Here is a 15,825-nt window from a genome sequence, read left to right on the forward strand (position 1 = left end):
TCATAAGGAGTGTGCTCTTTGATGCAGCAATATCATTCACAGGGTTTATCCTAAGGAAAAGAGCAGTAGTTTGAGAGACAAGGTATGTATACAAGAAAATAGGGGACTGGGCAAGGACACTGTGACATATTCATACCACAGAATACCACAGGGCAATTAAAATCACGTTTTAGATGGGTACTGGCTGAGTTCACGATGTATTTCTCTCTGAAGGAGGGAAGCTGCTGACAAGGGTACACAGCACGACCTCATTTTGTTTGTACATAAACGCACACAAATGACTGAAAGGAGATTCCCCTAATTATTAACAATGAGTTATCCTGAGTGATGAGATCATGGGCATTTATTTTTTTCTTTGTGTTTTCTAAGGTTTCTTTTTACACTGAACAAGGATTACTTATGTAAATTAGGCAGATGATATCATTAAAAATTATTTCCAGAAGAAATACAGGTTGATATGGGGCAACCACCAATAGACTTAAGACTTTGATTCTAAATAGCTCCAGTGTTCTGACACTGGCCAGTTGATGGGGGACAAGTGTCCCCCGCAAAGGTCCTAGGTGTGGGTGGCCATTTTTGTGCCAGGTTTCAGTGTGACCTGAGCTCTTTGGCCCCAGCACATTCCCCTTTTGCTCTGCTTAGGCCTCTGGGTTAGACACAGGAGAAGTAAAGGAAATGAGAACAAATCATTCTGCATAAGGACAAGGGAGGCCAAGGTGCAAAGCAAGTTGTGCAGGACACCAAGCCCCTTAGCATGGCTCGCCTAGATCACCTTGGGCACCACCCCACAGAGAGAAACTCAAGAGGCAGAGAACAACTTTATGAACCCGCTGCCAGACACAGACTGCTCTGGAGACGTCCTGCAAAAACAAGGGCACAGTTCACCCTGTGCTCTCAGTCCCCTGAAACTGCTTGCTTTCTGCAAACTGAAACTTATTCAGAGGGAGGAGAGCTCAGTGGCAATGGGCTTGGAGGAGGCACATTTATTTTTCTTTCTTGGTATGAAAATTAGCTAGAGTTCCCTGGTGGCCTAGTGGTTAGGATTCCAGGCTTTCACTGCCGTGGCCCAGCTTCAGTCCTTGGTCAGAAAACTAAGATCCCACAAGCCATGCAGTGCAGCCAAAAAAAAAAAAAAAAAAAAAAGCTAGAGATCAAAATGCCATATGCCAAGTTCTAAGTGGGATGATTTGTATCTATGATGGAACTGAAGCTCAAAACAGAGGTAAAGATGGAAACACTGACATGGTTGGACAGGCTGAATCCTAGAAGAGGATGATGATTCAAATGTTATAGGACCCTGCAGCCCGAACAAAGGCGGAATAGAAAGGGTTTTGCAGCCCCTGGAAAAGGTTAAGAAATAAGATACCATCTTTCCCACATGAAGAAGTCCTCAATGCTCCCCTAGCCAACCCCACAGCCCAGCTCAACTGCACAAGGCCCCATCATCACCACACGATTTTCAGGTCTGAACCCTGTGAGAAACCCAGGAAGTATCCCCAGATACCCCCACTCCATCTCTGCCTATCCAGACCCCTCACATCTTCCAGAGCCGTCTCTATGCCCATCTCCCAATCCCTTGACCTGAGAGGCTCTCTCCTTTAAGCTCTACTGCAGAGTGTTTCTTGATTTCTGACTTCTAGCCTCCTTTTTGTGCATGTGTTTATCTTATTCTTCCGCTTCTGCGCAGAGGGCAACCTAAACAAAGACCATATGTGGTCCAGCTCTATGCCCACATATCAGGTGCGAGATAAGTATTTGCTGAATATTTTTTAAAATCAACTTTTTACTTTAGAACAGTTTTAAGGAAAAATTGCAAAGATATGATAGAGAATTCCTGTATCCCCACATCCAGTTTCTGATTGTTGGTACATTAAGGAACCCATATTGATACATTATTATTAACTATAGTCCATGCTTTATTAGGATTTCCTTAGTTTCTACATAATATCCTTTTTTTTTTTGTTTCAGGATCCTATCCAGGATACTAGATTAGATTTAGACATCATGTGGCAATTTCTCAGACTTTCCTTGTTTTGTTTTGTTTTTAATTGAGATATAATTCACATACCATAAAATTCACTCTCTTAAAGTGTACAATTCAGTGATAGTCTATTGACAAAGTTGTGTAACCATTAGCACTATCTAATTCCAGGACATTTTCATCACCCCAAAAAGAAATCTTGTTAGCAGTCACTCCCCATTCCCTCCTCCCCTTAGTGTCTGGCAACCATTAATCTACCTTGTCTTTATGGATTTCCCTATTCTGGACATTTCTATCATTGTAATCATAGAATATGCTGCCTTTTGTGTCTGGCTTCCTTCACTTAGCATGATGTTTTCAGGCTTCATTCACCTTGTAGCATGAATTAGTACGTCATTCCTTTTTATGGTTGTGTAATATTCCGTTGCATGGATATACCACATTTTTGTTTATTCATCAATTGTTGGTCATTTGGTTTGTTCCACTTTTTTGGCTATTAGGAATGATGCTTCTTTGAACATCTGTGTACAAGTTTTTGTGTAAACATATGTTTTCAATTCTCTTGGGTATATATCTAAGAATGGAATTGCTAAGTCATATGGTATATGCTTAACTTTTTGAGGAACTGACAAGCAGTTTTCTAAAGTGGCTGCATCATTTTACATTCTCATCAGGAATGTTGTGAAGGTTCTGATTTCTCCACATTCTCATCAACACTTGTTCTTCTCTAACTTTTTGCTCATAGCCATCCTAGTGGGTGTGAAGTGGGATTTCACTGTGGGTTTGATTTGCATTTCCCTAATGACTAATAGAGTTGAGTGTTTTTTCATGTGCTTATTAGCCATTTGTATATCTTCTTTGGAGTAATGTCTATTCAAAGCTTTTGCCGATTTTTAAATTGGATTATTTAGTTTTTATTGTCAAACTGTAAGAGTTCATTATATATTCTGAATACAAGACCTTTATTACATATAGGATTTGCAAATATTTCCTCCCATTCTGTGAATTGTTTTCACTTTTTTCTTTATAACAGCTTTATTGATATGTAATTCACATGCCATAAATTCATCATTAAAGTGTACAGTTCCATTTTTTTTAGTATATTCACAGAGTTGATATACAATCACCACCCCATTTTCTTGATAGTTTTCTTTGAAGCACAGAGGTTATTAATTTTGATGAAGTCCAATCTATCAATTTTTTTCTTTGGTTGCTTATGTTTTTGGCGTCATTCATATTTAAGAAACCATTGCCTAACCCAAGATCATGAAGGTTACACCTACATTTTAAGAGTTCTCTAGTTTTAGTCCTTACATTTAGGTTTATGGCCCATTTGAGTTAAAGCTTATATACAGTGTAAGGTAGGAACCCAACTTCATTCTTTTTTTTTTTTTTTTTTTCTTTTTTTGCGGTATGCGGGCCTCTCACTGCTGTGGCCTCTCCCGTTGCGGAGCACAGGCTCCGGACGCGCAGGCCCAGCGGCCACGGCTCACGGGCCCAGCCGCTCCGCGGCATATGGGATCCTCCCAGACCGGGGCACGAACCCGCATCCCCTGCATCGGCAGGCGGACTCCCAACCACTGCGCCACCAGGGAGGCCCCCAACTTCATTCTTTTACATGGGAATATCCAGTTGTCCCAGCACTGTTCATTGAGAAGACTATTCTTTCCCCATTGAATTGTCCTGGCACACTTGTCGAAAATCAGTTGGCCATAAATGTATGGGTTCATTTCTGGACTCAATTCTATTCCATTGATCTAAATGTCTATTCTTATACCAGTACTAAACAGCCTTGATTTCTGTAGCTCTGTAGTAAGTATGAAATCAGAATGTGTTAGCCCTCCAACTGTTTTTCTCTCCAAGACTGTGTTGGCTATCTGACTATTACATTTTCATATTAACTGTAAGAAAATTAAAGTAAGAAACTTCAAACTGTCTTCTAAAGTGGCTGCATCGTTTTGACTCTGCAATGAATAAGAGTTCCTGTTGTTCTGAATCCTCATCAGCATTTGGTATTGTCAGTTTAGCCATTCTAATAAGTGTGTAGTGGTATCTCATTGCTTTGTGTGTGTGTGTGTGTGTGTGTGTGTGTGTGTGTGTGTGTGTGTGTGTGGTACGCGGGCCTCTCACTGTTATGGCCTCTCCCGTTGCGGAGCACAGGCTCCGGACGCGCAGGCTCAGCGGCCATGGTTCACGGGCCTAGCTGCTCTGCGGCATGTGGGATCTTCCCGGACCGGGGCATGAACCCGTGTCCCCTGCATCAGCAGGCTGACTCTCAACCACTGTGCTACCAGGGAAGCCCCTCATTGCCTTTTTAACTTCCATTCCCTAATGACAAATAACGTAGAGCATCTCTTCATATGTTTGTTTGTCCTGAGTATATGTTTTTTGATGAGGTGTCTGTTCATACCTTTTGCCCATTTTTTGACTGGAGTGTTTGTTTTCTTGTTGTTTTTAAGAGTTCTTTGTATATTTTGCATACAAGTCCTCTATCGGATACATGCTTTGTAAATATTTACCCCCAGCCTGTAGCTTGTCCTTTTGTTCTCTTACTTGAATATTTTGAATTAAAAAACCCCTCTTGGTAAGCTTTAACAATGCACCTGCTTAAAAACCATTAAAGGGTACCCATTCAAGACTGCTGCTTTGTGAATTACAAAAAGGGACTCCACCTGGAAAGATCCAGAATGAGGTGAAGATATGCATTTGGATCTCATTCCCCATCCACTTCCTTCACTGGTGCCTTTGTGAAAGACAAAAACTGCACAATCACACTGGAACAACCCACATTGATCTTAAGTGTATCCATAATAGACTTATAGAACCCTCCATGATAGGGCTCTTGCTTATTCTCCAGCCACATCTCATCCTTCTACCTTTCCTCTCTACAGCCTCAAAAGCCTTATCTCAGCAACCTGAAGGAGCTTTGCGTCCAGCCTCAAGACTTTTTCATATGTTTCTTCTGCCAGTGTAGCGGGCTGACTTTTCAGATGACCCCCAGTGATCCTTACCTCCTAGTGTTCATGGCCTTGGTGGTCCTCTTCCCTTGTGAGTGGGCTAGACCTTGTGACTTGCTGCTAGTGAATAAAGTAGAGCAAAAGTGATGAAAAAAAAAGTGATGGAATATCACTTCCAACATTAGGTTGTAAGTGATTAACTTCTGTCTTGCTTGCACATTCTCTCTTCCTCTCTCACTTGTTCACGCTAATGAAGCCAACTGACATGTTGCAAGCTCCTTTTGGAGAGACTCGTGTGGCAAATAACTAAGAAAGGCCTTGGGCCAATAGCTTAAGAGGAGCTGAGGCCTCAGTCCAACAGCCTGCGAGGAACTCAGCCCTGCCAATAACCACCTGAGTCATACTGGAAGCAGATGAGGCCTCTCTTTTGCAACATTCATCATCATTGCAATTAGTTCATTATCTGAGTATTCATTTCCTATCTGTCTTCCCCAAGATTGTCAGTTCCAAGTCAGAGCTGGCTATATTTTTTCCATACTGAATTCCCAGGACCAAAAAAGGGCGCCTAACAGAGTGGAGATATAGTAACTGTAGAATGAAAAAATGAATCAACAGTTGAAGGAATTAATAAATGAAGTACACTGAAGCCTCATAGGTCAGAAAGGAGGCAGGAAAAAAAAAAGCCCAGTGCCCTAGTAAAGACAGTTATAAAAGTCCCACAATTCCCAGGGTTTATTTTTTTAAATATCAGAAACAAACAAACCCAAAAATCAAAAATCAAACCATGTCAACATGTTCTAGATAAAAATTTGTTACAACAGTGTGTAACCAAATGCTCTATGTAAATAAAAAGTCCAAGAAGGGTTCGTTCATAGTCCAGGATTCCCCCCCCTTTTTTTTCTCCCCCCTTCTTTTTTTTTTCCTTTTCTTTTTCGTTTTTCCCCCCCTCAGGATTTTGATTTTTAAAAACTTTGCAGTTTTAACAGGAATAACCGGAATTGACCTGGAACATAAAGGATGAGAGTGAAGACAGAGTGCCTGTTGAACAGAAGCTGCCCCACAGGATCGACAGGCTGGAGCTGCTGTTCCTCTGCTCTTGATATTAAATCTGGGAAAAAGCATCCAGTTTCTTCTGTTAAACGAAATTTTAGCTAAATGCAGAAAGGAGGATTTTTGAAGTTTGGGGATAAACCTGTGGCCACAGAAAGGTAAATTCAGACCAGTTATTTTAGTTGGAGAAACTCCTATGGGAATTTTTGTTTTTGTTTTTTTGCGGTACGCGGGCCTCTCACCACTGTGATCTCTCCCGTTGTGGAGCACAGGCTCCGGACACGCAGGGTCAGCGGCCATGGCTCACGGGCCCAGCCGCTCCGCGGCATGTGGGATCTTCCCAGACCGGGGCACGAACCCGTGTCCCCTGCATCGGCAGGCGGACTCTCAACCACTGTGCCACCAGGGAAGCCCCCTATAGGACTTTCTAAATGATGATACTATATAATCAGCAGCCAATGAAAGGGTTTCATCAGCGGGTCCTAAGCTTCACTGCCTACCAAATAATATCCAACTCACTCCCTGGTGGGGCATGTGGAGGCTCGGCTGACCTTTGCAGCCCGCTCTTCTTCTGCTCCCCGTCACACACCCATGGCTCTTGCCTTCCTCGGTCACAGGGCACACCTTTTCATCTCTGTGCCTTTGCACATGGTCTTCCTCTGACTGGCGGTCCCCCTTTAGTGCCACCAGTCCCTGCAACACCAGATTCAAATCTCAATGCTCCCGATTCCCCCAGAAGTGAGGGCTCTACTGATCTGTCTCAAAGGGCACTTGGATTTACCTCTTTAATGGCCTCTAACACATTCAATGTTGTATCATTAGCAGGCATGTGTTTTACTGATCCTCTCTACTACTCAGACCAGAGGATATGGTCTCTGTCTTGATGACCTTTTTTCCTTACATTTCCCAGCACAAAGCTTTGAATGGAGCAGGGGCTTGAAACATATGTGTTGTTAAATGAATAAATGAAAAAAATGAATGAAACATGTATGCTAAAAGGCTTTTAAATGAGTCAGATGTACTTTATATCCCAATGCCAATAATAATATAGCCATAGAAAGAGATTTTTTTTTTTTTTTTTGCGGTACGGGGGCCTCTCACTGTTGTGGCCTCTCCCGTTGCGGAGCACAGGCTCCGGACGCGCAGGCTCAGCGGCCATGGCTCATGGGCCCAGCTGCTCTGCGGCATGTGGGATCTTTCCAGACCAGGGCATGAACCCGTGTCCCCTGCATCAGCAGGCGGACTCTCAACCACTGCGCCACCAGGGAAGCTCCAGAAAGAGATTTAATGTTAAAAATATTTAATTTGCCTTTTTATGAAATTTTGTTTTCAAATGTACCAATTACACTCTCTCATGAAACAAAAAGGAACTTAGAAGTGAATAAACAGAATGTTTCTTCACTAGTCCACTAGAACACTGACTAAATGTCCTAATACATTACTCTAAATGGTCATGTAAAAGCCAAGGAAGTAAATAAATAACAAAGCAAAGTATTAAATATAGGAAAATGAGCTTTTCAAAAGCTTTCTGGAATTCTTTAGTCTACTGTTGACCTTTTAACAAAATAATTTGAACAATTTTTAAAGTTTAATAATAAACACTAGTCCTGTATAAAGTGATTAAGTCAAAGTAGTTTACTTCAAATACAGGAACTAATTACAGAAATGGAATGTACAGATTATTTAGGGAATGTTGTTTGAGAGGACAGCGTTCTCATGACTAAGTCCAGTGTATCCTGAATCCTCATGTTATTTCTTTCTATCATGGAAGACTGTCTCCCAGACTTCATGCTTTCATTTACTAAATGAATAAATGAAAATAAATAAATATTATTCATTTTTCATTTATTCATGTATCGAGGGGGATAAGGGTATGGGGGTTGAACTGACATCGAGGCTCCCCCAGGATGCCAACTCTGTGGAAAGAATTATTGGTATAGCTGAATATTTGCTGAGGCCAAAGACTAAGGTATTGGGTTGGCCAAAAAGTTTGTCTGGGTTTTTCTGTAACATCGTATGGAAAAACCCGAACAAAATTTTTGGCCAACCCAGTATATGGCTGACTTGTGCGTGTGTATAAAGCTAAGACTGATACACACACACACACATCTATATCTTAAATATGGGTTCAAAACCTCGACCCATAGCAAGATTTTGTACTGGTCCTTCCCTTAGTTCCCAAAGATGATTCTTCTAACAGGAAAACCTCAGTCTTACAGTCTGCTACTCACTTCACCAAATTAGAACTATTTGAAGTCTAGCATAACTTTCTAGTTTTTTCTAGTCTAGATGGGTATACCAAGAGCTGATCTGGGAAGAAAACAGGTCGAGAGGAGCAGGGGATGGTAGGAAGATGGTGCTTCCACCTTTGTTCTGCTTTCTGGCAGAGGCACCATGTCTGAGCCCTTGCTCCTCCTGGGTCCCACCTAGGAAGCAACACTCAGTCTTCTCTCCTTCCTCTCTCCTTGGGCCACTTACATTGGCATGTGCACAGAGTCCAGATTTTCCTTGTGCTCTTGCATCCGGACTGGGGATTTCATGCCTACTTGACGGTACTTTTTCTCAGAGATATTCTGAGCTTTTTCTCTGAGAGAGGGCAGCAGAGTAGACATGACTGGAGAGCGCATGTTAATGGCTTTTTTCATCGCTGGGCACTTTGCCATCATTCTCCTGGGGGTAGGGGTGACATTTAGGTCACATCATCTTGTTTTCTAGAAATGTCCTTGAGCTTGGGAGAGTCAAAAGGTCACACCTGAATTGTACAAAAGTCATGCGTTTCTTTTCCCCTCCTGACTCTTCATCCTCGCGCTTCCTTCGGGGAATGTTGAACATGTCGGAACGAAACAGCCTCCCTATTTCTTCCTCAATCTCTGTGAAGTGTTGACGTCGGAAGACAATCCAGGCTACATACGTACAGAAAGTATAAAAGGACTATGACAGAAACAGATGAGAATCGGAACCCACAGTTACGACATGAAAAGCTCCCACCTGTCTATAGAACACTACTAAGTAGACGCAAACCCAGGTGCCCCGCTCTCTCCACATGCCTGAAGGGCTGCAGAAAATTATACATGTACTCACCTTTGCAGGAGGAAAATCAGACCAAAGATTTAAGAAGTGGCACACAGCTTATTAGTATCCTTTGTAGAAAGGATATTCATTAAAAATAGGTGCCTGACAAATGTCTATTCGTTGTTGCTATACTTCATGTTTCATATCAAAGAGCAGAGCCCCTAAACGTGACTCACCTCAAAGAATTTCCAGTCTTTTTGTGTATCTGATATTTTCCCCCTGAAATAGAACAAATCACAACTATAGGTTGGGAAGGGAAGTTCAATATTTCAGTGATCTAGGCAACCCCTTATCTTCAAAAGGTCTTTTGCAGATTATTACCTGTGGTCCCATACCTATTTAGTCACATAAATGCTATCAAAAGGGATTGATAATGAGTGCCACTGTCTTTTTCTTCAACTTCTTAGGTTACCCAGATCAAAACCTCTAGTGTTTGGTCAAAAGTTAATCAACATATCCTGTGATAAACCATAATGGAAAAGAACATGAAAAAGAATGTATATATATATATATGTATAACTGAATCAATTTGCTATACAGCAGAAATTAACACAACATTGTAAATCAACTATTAAAAAAACTAAAAAAACCCCCACTAAAGTGGGGTTCATAAAAAAGCTAATCAATATAAATTCAGGATAAACAAGCCAGCCCTCACTGTATTCTTCCAAATGTTTCTAGTAATGTGAGTGTTAGGGAGGTGAGGAGAGTGGAAAGGTGGTGAACAGGTAACACAAGGTGTTAGTAGGTATGGAAGTAAAGAGCTAGAGGCTAAGTCTAAAATAAAGAAAAAGAAAAAAAATCTTAAACAATGGTTATGGCTATTGGGTACAGAAAGAATCAGAAACAAAACAGACACAGGTCTATCTATGCCATACAATCAACTGGCTGGGAAGAAAAGTGCGCTCTTCCTTCTGAACAAGTTATGTAGACCGAGCCTTGTCTCTTAAAGGTAGGCAAACGCCCAAGAGTCCTTGCAACACAAATTCATTGTTAAGGGTACTGGCATGGGCACACTTAGTAAACTTGGCCTCCCTCTCCATTCAGAACACAGGCCATCTAATTCTGATTGCCAGCCTTGGGAAAGCAGGCATGGCCAGGGGAGGACTTGAGAGTTGAATGACGGGGCTATGCACCTGCAGTCACTTGATCAGTCTTGGGGGCCAAGGCCAGACCCAGGGCACTCCAAGGTTGATCCTGGGTCTGCTTCTGCTTTTGCTTTGGGTTTCCTTGGAGTAACTGACTCCTAGGATTGGCCCTGGTATCAGGTTCTCCAGAACTGTCCCGACTCCCATGGTCTGGGGAAGTTGACCCAAACTCCTCAGGACCTCCAGCTTTTTCACAGAGACTTCATGGTCTGTATGGGCCCAAACTAGCCCTCCATTTGGAGGAAACACTGAAGAGGTGGTTCAGCTTTTCCTGGGGTTAGTCCCTCCCCTCTGGCAGATGCTTCATTTCCTCACGTGCAAGTCTTCAACGAAGAATTAAGGCAACAGTAATTACAGTGAACATTTACTAAATATGGACTATGTGCCAAATACTATGCTAAGCCCTTTACATTTATGATCACATTTAGTTCTCACAAGATTGCATGATTATTCCCACTTTACAGGTGGGGAGACTGATGTTGAGACTGAAGTCCAAAGACATATATTTAATTAGGGACAGAGTCTGAACTAAAAATCAGGCCTGTCAGGTCTCCACATTTGTCCTTGTAACCCAGAATGCTAGGAAAATAAGCTTTTTCTTTAAAATATTTTAGAGATAAACCATTAAACAACAGAGCCCAGCAGAAACTTTTTAGGACAAGCCTCCTTCTGTGTCACCTAAAGCCTTTACCCAACAAGAGTGCTTCTGTGGTATTCCCGCCCTTCCACTGCCTCTGCCAGCTGAAACCAGAGACCATGCACACCTGTCAAGCGGAAACCAACCAAACTCTGGTTTTGGAATACTGAGTTGGCCTGTGTCCTTGAGAGAAGGTTTAGAGCAGCATTTATGCTGGCACAACCCAAACCAGCACCACCTTAGCAAGGTTTTGAAATGACAGAGTGATTGACCAGGAAACACACACTTTATCTCCTTTTCTTTTGTTTTTCTTTTTTTAAACATTAGAAGAGAAGGTACCATGAACCTCCTCTCCTTTCCCTCAAGTTGTCACAAAACTGGGACTTTCTGTCTTTTTTTTTTTTTTTTTTTTAATTTTATTTATTTATTTATTTATTTATTTTTGTCTGTGTTTGGTCTTCATTTCTGGGCGAGGGATTTCTCTAGTTGCGGCGAGCAGGGGCCACTCTTCATTGCGGTGCGCAGGCCTCTCACTGTCGCGGCCTCTCTTGTTGCGGAGCACAGGCTCCAGACGCGCAGGCTCAGTAGTAGTGGCTCACAGGCCTAGTTGCTCCGCGGCATGTGGGATCTTCCCAGACCAGGGCTCGAACCCGTGTCCCCTGCATTGGCAGGCAGATTCTCAACCACTGCGCCATCAGGGAAGCCCGGACTTTCTGTCTTAAAGTCCAGAGCAAACTGATATAGCTCACAGTGCAGAAATTAAGAACAGAATGTAGTGAGTTTCTTCTGACCATTCTTTTTTTTTTTTTATTTCTTTTGACCATTCTGATTTAGCTCTGCATGTAAAACTGAAATGAGTTTGGGAAATGGAGACAGAGAATGAGTACATTTGGGAATGAGCACATTTAAATCTTCCACTTCATCTCTTGCTGGTGAATCCTGAGTCATTTTCCTTTTTTAAAAAATTATTTTTATATTTTAATTTTATACATATAAAATAACTATAAATATATTCTATAATTTTAATAAGTACATAATAATTATAAATTGGTTATAAATTTAGAAAGGTACTGAGTATAAATAACAAAGTTAGGACCTCCAAATCCTCTACAAATTGAAACAGGGTTGATAACAGCACAATCCAATAGAAATATAATGCAAGCCACAAATGTAACTTAAAACTTTCTAGGAGCCACAGTAAAAAGAAACAGGTGATATTAATTTTAATAATGTATTGTACCCCAACCCCCCAAATATTATCATTTCAATATGTAATCAATATTTTAAATTATTAATGAGATATTTTATTCATTTTTAAACTTTTTGCATAGTGTATATTTTACACTTACAGCACATTTCAACGTGGACCAGCCACATTCCAAGTGCTCAATAGCCACACGTGGCAACTGGCTGCCGTGCTGGTCAACAAAGATGCTGTACATTTACCCGTGAAGGCGGAATCCAAAGGAAAGAGGGGAAAGCCAAGCTGTTGGTAAACCCAGAGACTGTCAGTGGCCTGTTATGTGCTTTCTTATTCTTTCTTGCTATATTAGACTCTTAGCTCTAAACCAAAATGAGGAGAGCTTATATTTTTAGTCATTCCTGAAGGGGTGCAAAGCCTAGGGCCAGACCCATGGGGTTCTGGGCTGGAGAGAGAAAAAAACTGTGCTCCCACTTGCCCCCTGATGCCTTAGGTGAAGTCAGGTTTTTTTTTGTTTGTTTTTGTTTTTTTGTGGTACGCGGGCCTCTCACTGCTGTGGCCTCTCCCGTTGTGGAGCACAGGCTCCGGATGCGCAGGCCCAGTGGCCATGGCTTATGGGCCCAGCCACTCTGCGGCATGTGGGATCTTCCCGGACCGGGGCACGAACCTGTGTCCCCTGCATCGGCAGGCGGACTCTCAACCACTGCGCCACCAGGGAAGCCCCAAGTGAAGTCAGGTTTAAATGATGGTCAAGGCCTGCTCTGTACAAGGGAAGAGAAATTTCAAAGGAATGTGTTTGGGGGAGGGAAAAGAGGCCTTGGTGCAAGTGACTGGAGGTGGCAGGGGGAGGGCTTAAAGATGATTTAAACACCTGAGCTTCAAAGAAACGTCTTTCTCCCCATCCTCATCCCCACAGCCAGCCTCTTTGGTCACTGGTCAGGTGACAGCTGCACTGACCACAGAGGAGGAGGGTATACCTCCTAGGTAGAGGTGGGGTTGGAGCCAGAATTGGCCATAACCAAAGATCAGATCTAATTCTATGGCTTGTGCCATGAGGAGGTTTTCTTATCTACCATGGAAAACACAGAGAGCTTTTACCAAACATGTTTATCAAAATTTTGCCACAGCTTTTGTAATATCAGGATTTCACAGATGCATTTAGAATAGAAAGGCATGGCCTCCTACTTCTCAAGAAACATGAAAGCACTAAATTAACAGCCCCCAAATTGCTGGTTCTACTGAAATCGTTAATTTATCTCCAGGGATAAGGTGATCTAGTCCAATATTGAGTATGCATACATTAGAGAGAAAAATTAGAAAATGCACATGAAAATGTTCTCATGCAAATATCAGCTTGTTCACATTGGGAAGAAGTTAAATAATGATATGTTAAAATCAGGTAATCACTCACAACTGGCAAAAACATTGTCCTTATTTCTCCTAGATAAAAACAACCAAAAGAGCAATATAAACTTCATTCAAGGACACAATCAACACCCACGGCCAATTAACAACTTTTACTGGTAAGGACATGCTATAATCTGTTTTCCTCAATATCCTCTGTTCAGCAATTTGACCTGTATAAAATTTGTTATGTGAATGGTGGCTGGTGAGCTCCAAACTGATTCTTCTCCAAACTGCTATCCAACAAGCAGGAGGAAAGTAGGTGACATTGCCTACAATGGCAAAAAGACCAACATCTCCTGGAAATGAGCTAGTACTAAACTGAGGCAATCACTTACTTGCAAACATAAGTTCCTTTAAAAGTTTGTATAAAAAATATATTGTAGGGGCTTCCCTGGTGGCACAGTGGTTGAGAGTCCGCCTGACGATGCAGGGGACATGGGTTCGCGCCCCAGTCCGGGAAGATCCCACATGCCGTGGAGCGGCTGGGCCCTTGAGCCATGACCACTGAGTCTGCGCGTCCAGAGCCTGTGCTCCGCAACAGGAGAGGCCACAGCAGTGAGAGGCCCGCGTACCGCAAAAAAAAAAAAAAAAAAAAAAAAAAAAAAAATATATATATATATATATATATATATAGTAATAAAAAGGTACTGTTAAAAGTACAACTTGAGGTTCTATATCTAGGAAACTAAAAGATATGATAAAATCTCTAATTATGGGGCTTCCCTGGTGGCATAGTGGTTGAGAATCCACCTGCCAATGCAGGGGACACGGGTTCGAGCCCTGGTCTGGGAAGATCCCACATGCCATGGAGCAACTAAGCCTGTGCACCACAGCTACTGAGCCGGAGCTCTAGAGTCCATGAGCCACAACTACTGAGCCTGCCTGCTGCAACTACTGAAGCCCGCGTGCCTAGATCCCGTGCTCCGCAAAGAGAAGCCATAGCAATGAGAAGCCCGCGCACCGCAACGAAGAGTAGCCCCCGCTCGCCACAACTAGAGAAAGCCCGTGCGCAGCAACGAAGACCCAACACGGCCAAAAATAAATAAAATCAATAAATTTATTTTTTAAAAATCTCTAATTATGATACATTTACAGTTTGTTTTTCATCCCCAAATTAGTTAGCAATGCCTATGTTCTTTTAAAAATTGAACAATATGGGCAATACATTAAAAAAATTTTTTTAGAGTAGGTGTTTTTTTAACCTTGTTATGGACTGAATGGTTGTGTTTCCCCCTACCAACCTAATGCATGTGTCGAAGCCCTTAAACCCCCCAATGTGGTGGTGCTTAGAGGCAGGGCCTTTGGGAGATAATTGGGTTTAGATGAGGTCATGGAGGTGGGGCCCCATAATGGGATTTTTTTCCTTTTAAGAAGAGGAAGAGAGACTGGGGTTCTCTCTCTCCACCATGGGGGACACAGTAAGAAGGCAGCTATCTGCAAGCCAGGAAGAGGACCCTCACCAGAACCTGACAATGCTGGCATCCTGGTCTCAGACTTCCAGCTTTCAGAACTATGAGAAAATAAATTTCTGTCATTTAAGCCATCCAATCTGTGACAATTTGTTATGGTAGCCTGAGCTGACTGATACAAAACTTAAATTCTAGTTTTCTTAATTAGAAGTGACGCTTTAAAGACAGAAGAAATTAATGTTGAGAAAAGGTGATTTTTACAAGTGATTAAATAGGAAAATTTATAAAGCTGACTATAATTTTACTACAATACCTTTCTTTTTTTTTTTTTTTTTGCGGTACGCGGGCCTCTCACTGTTGTGGCCTTTCCCGTTGCGGAGCACAGGCTCCGGACGCGCAGGCTCAGCAGCCATGGCTCACGGGCCTAGCCGCTCCACGGCATGTGGGATCTTCCCGGACCGGGGCACGAACCCGTGTCCCCTGCATCGTCAGGCGGACTCTCAACCACTGTGCCACCAGGGAAGCCCTACAATACCTTTCTTAAAAGTTTTGTCAAGAAGAGAAAACACCACTTCTTCCTAAATAAGGGAGTCTGTGGCAAGCTGAATCTCTACCAACAGCTCTAGGGACCCGGAAAGGCCTTCTGTATTTGGGCCACAGGAATGTTTTTTGATGCTTAACTCTCAATCCCCTATTTTAAATCTCTCTCTATTCCTTCTACTTCTACACCTCACAAGAAAGTGCTGACCAGGCCAAAGGGAAGCCCTCAAGCCAGTCACCCCTGTGAGGGGTCCCATATCTGGCAGGAATGAGCCTGCTTTAGTGTCCCCGCTGCCCTCAGACATTGGCTGGAGACAGTCCATGGGAAGAGTGGCCTCAGCACAAACCTGGTGGTGGATTCAGAGTGCAGCAGCAGGGGCCGCTGGTCAATTACACCCTGCACTGTAGCAGATCTGAGTGGCA

General features: G+C 42.5%; 1 protein-coding gene across 1 annotated transcript in view; it reads right to left on the reverse strand.

Annotated features, from left to right (window-relative positions):
* Positions 1 to 7,667: 7,667 nt before the first annotated feature.
* Positions 7,668 to 15,825, reverse strand: part of PPP1R36 (protein phosphatase 1 regulatory subunit 36) — a 32,080-nt gene continuing 23,922 nt past the window's right edge. Inside the window, 5 exon segments of the mRNA XM_060096047.1 lie at positions 7,668 to 7,788; positions 7,842 to 7,904; positions 8,467 to 8,658; positions 8,741 to 8,919; positions 9,237 to 9,279. Coding sequence (XP_059952030.1) covers positions 7,668 to 7,788; positions 7,842 to 7,904; positions 8,467 to 8,658; positions 8,741 to 8,919; positions 9,237 to 9,279 — 598 coding nt within the window.

The sequence above is a fragment of the Mesoplodon densirostris genome, chromosome 4, assembly GCF_025265405.1.
Source record: "Mesoplodon densirostris isolate mMesDen1 chromosome 4, mMesDen1 primary haplotype, whole genome shotgun sequence".
NCBI lineage: Eukaryota > Metazoa > Chordata > Mammalia > Artiodactyla > Ziphiidae > Mesoplodon > Mesoplodon densirostris.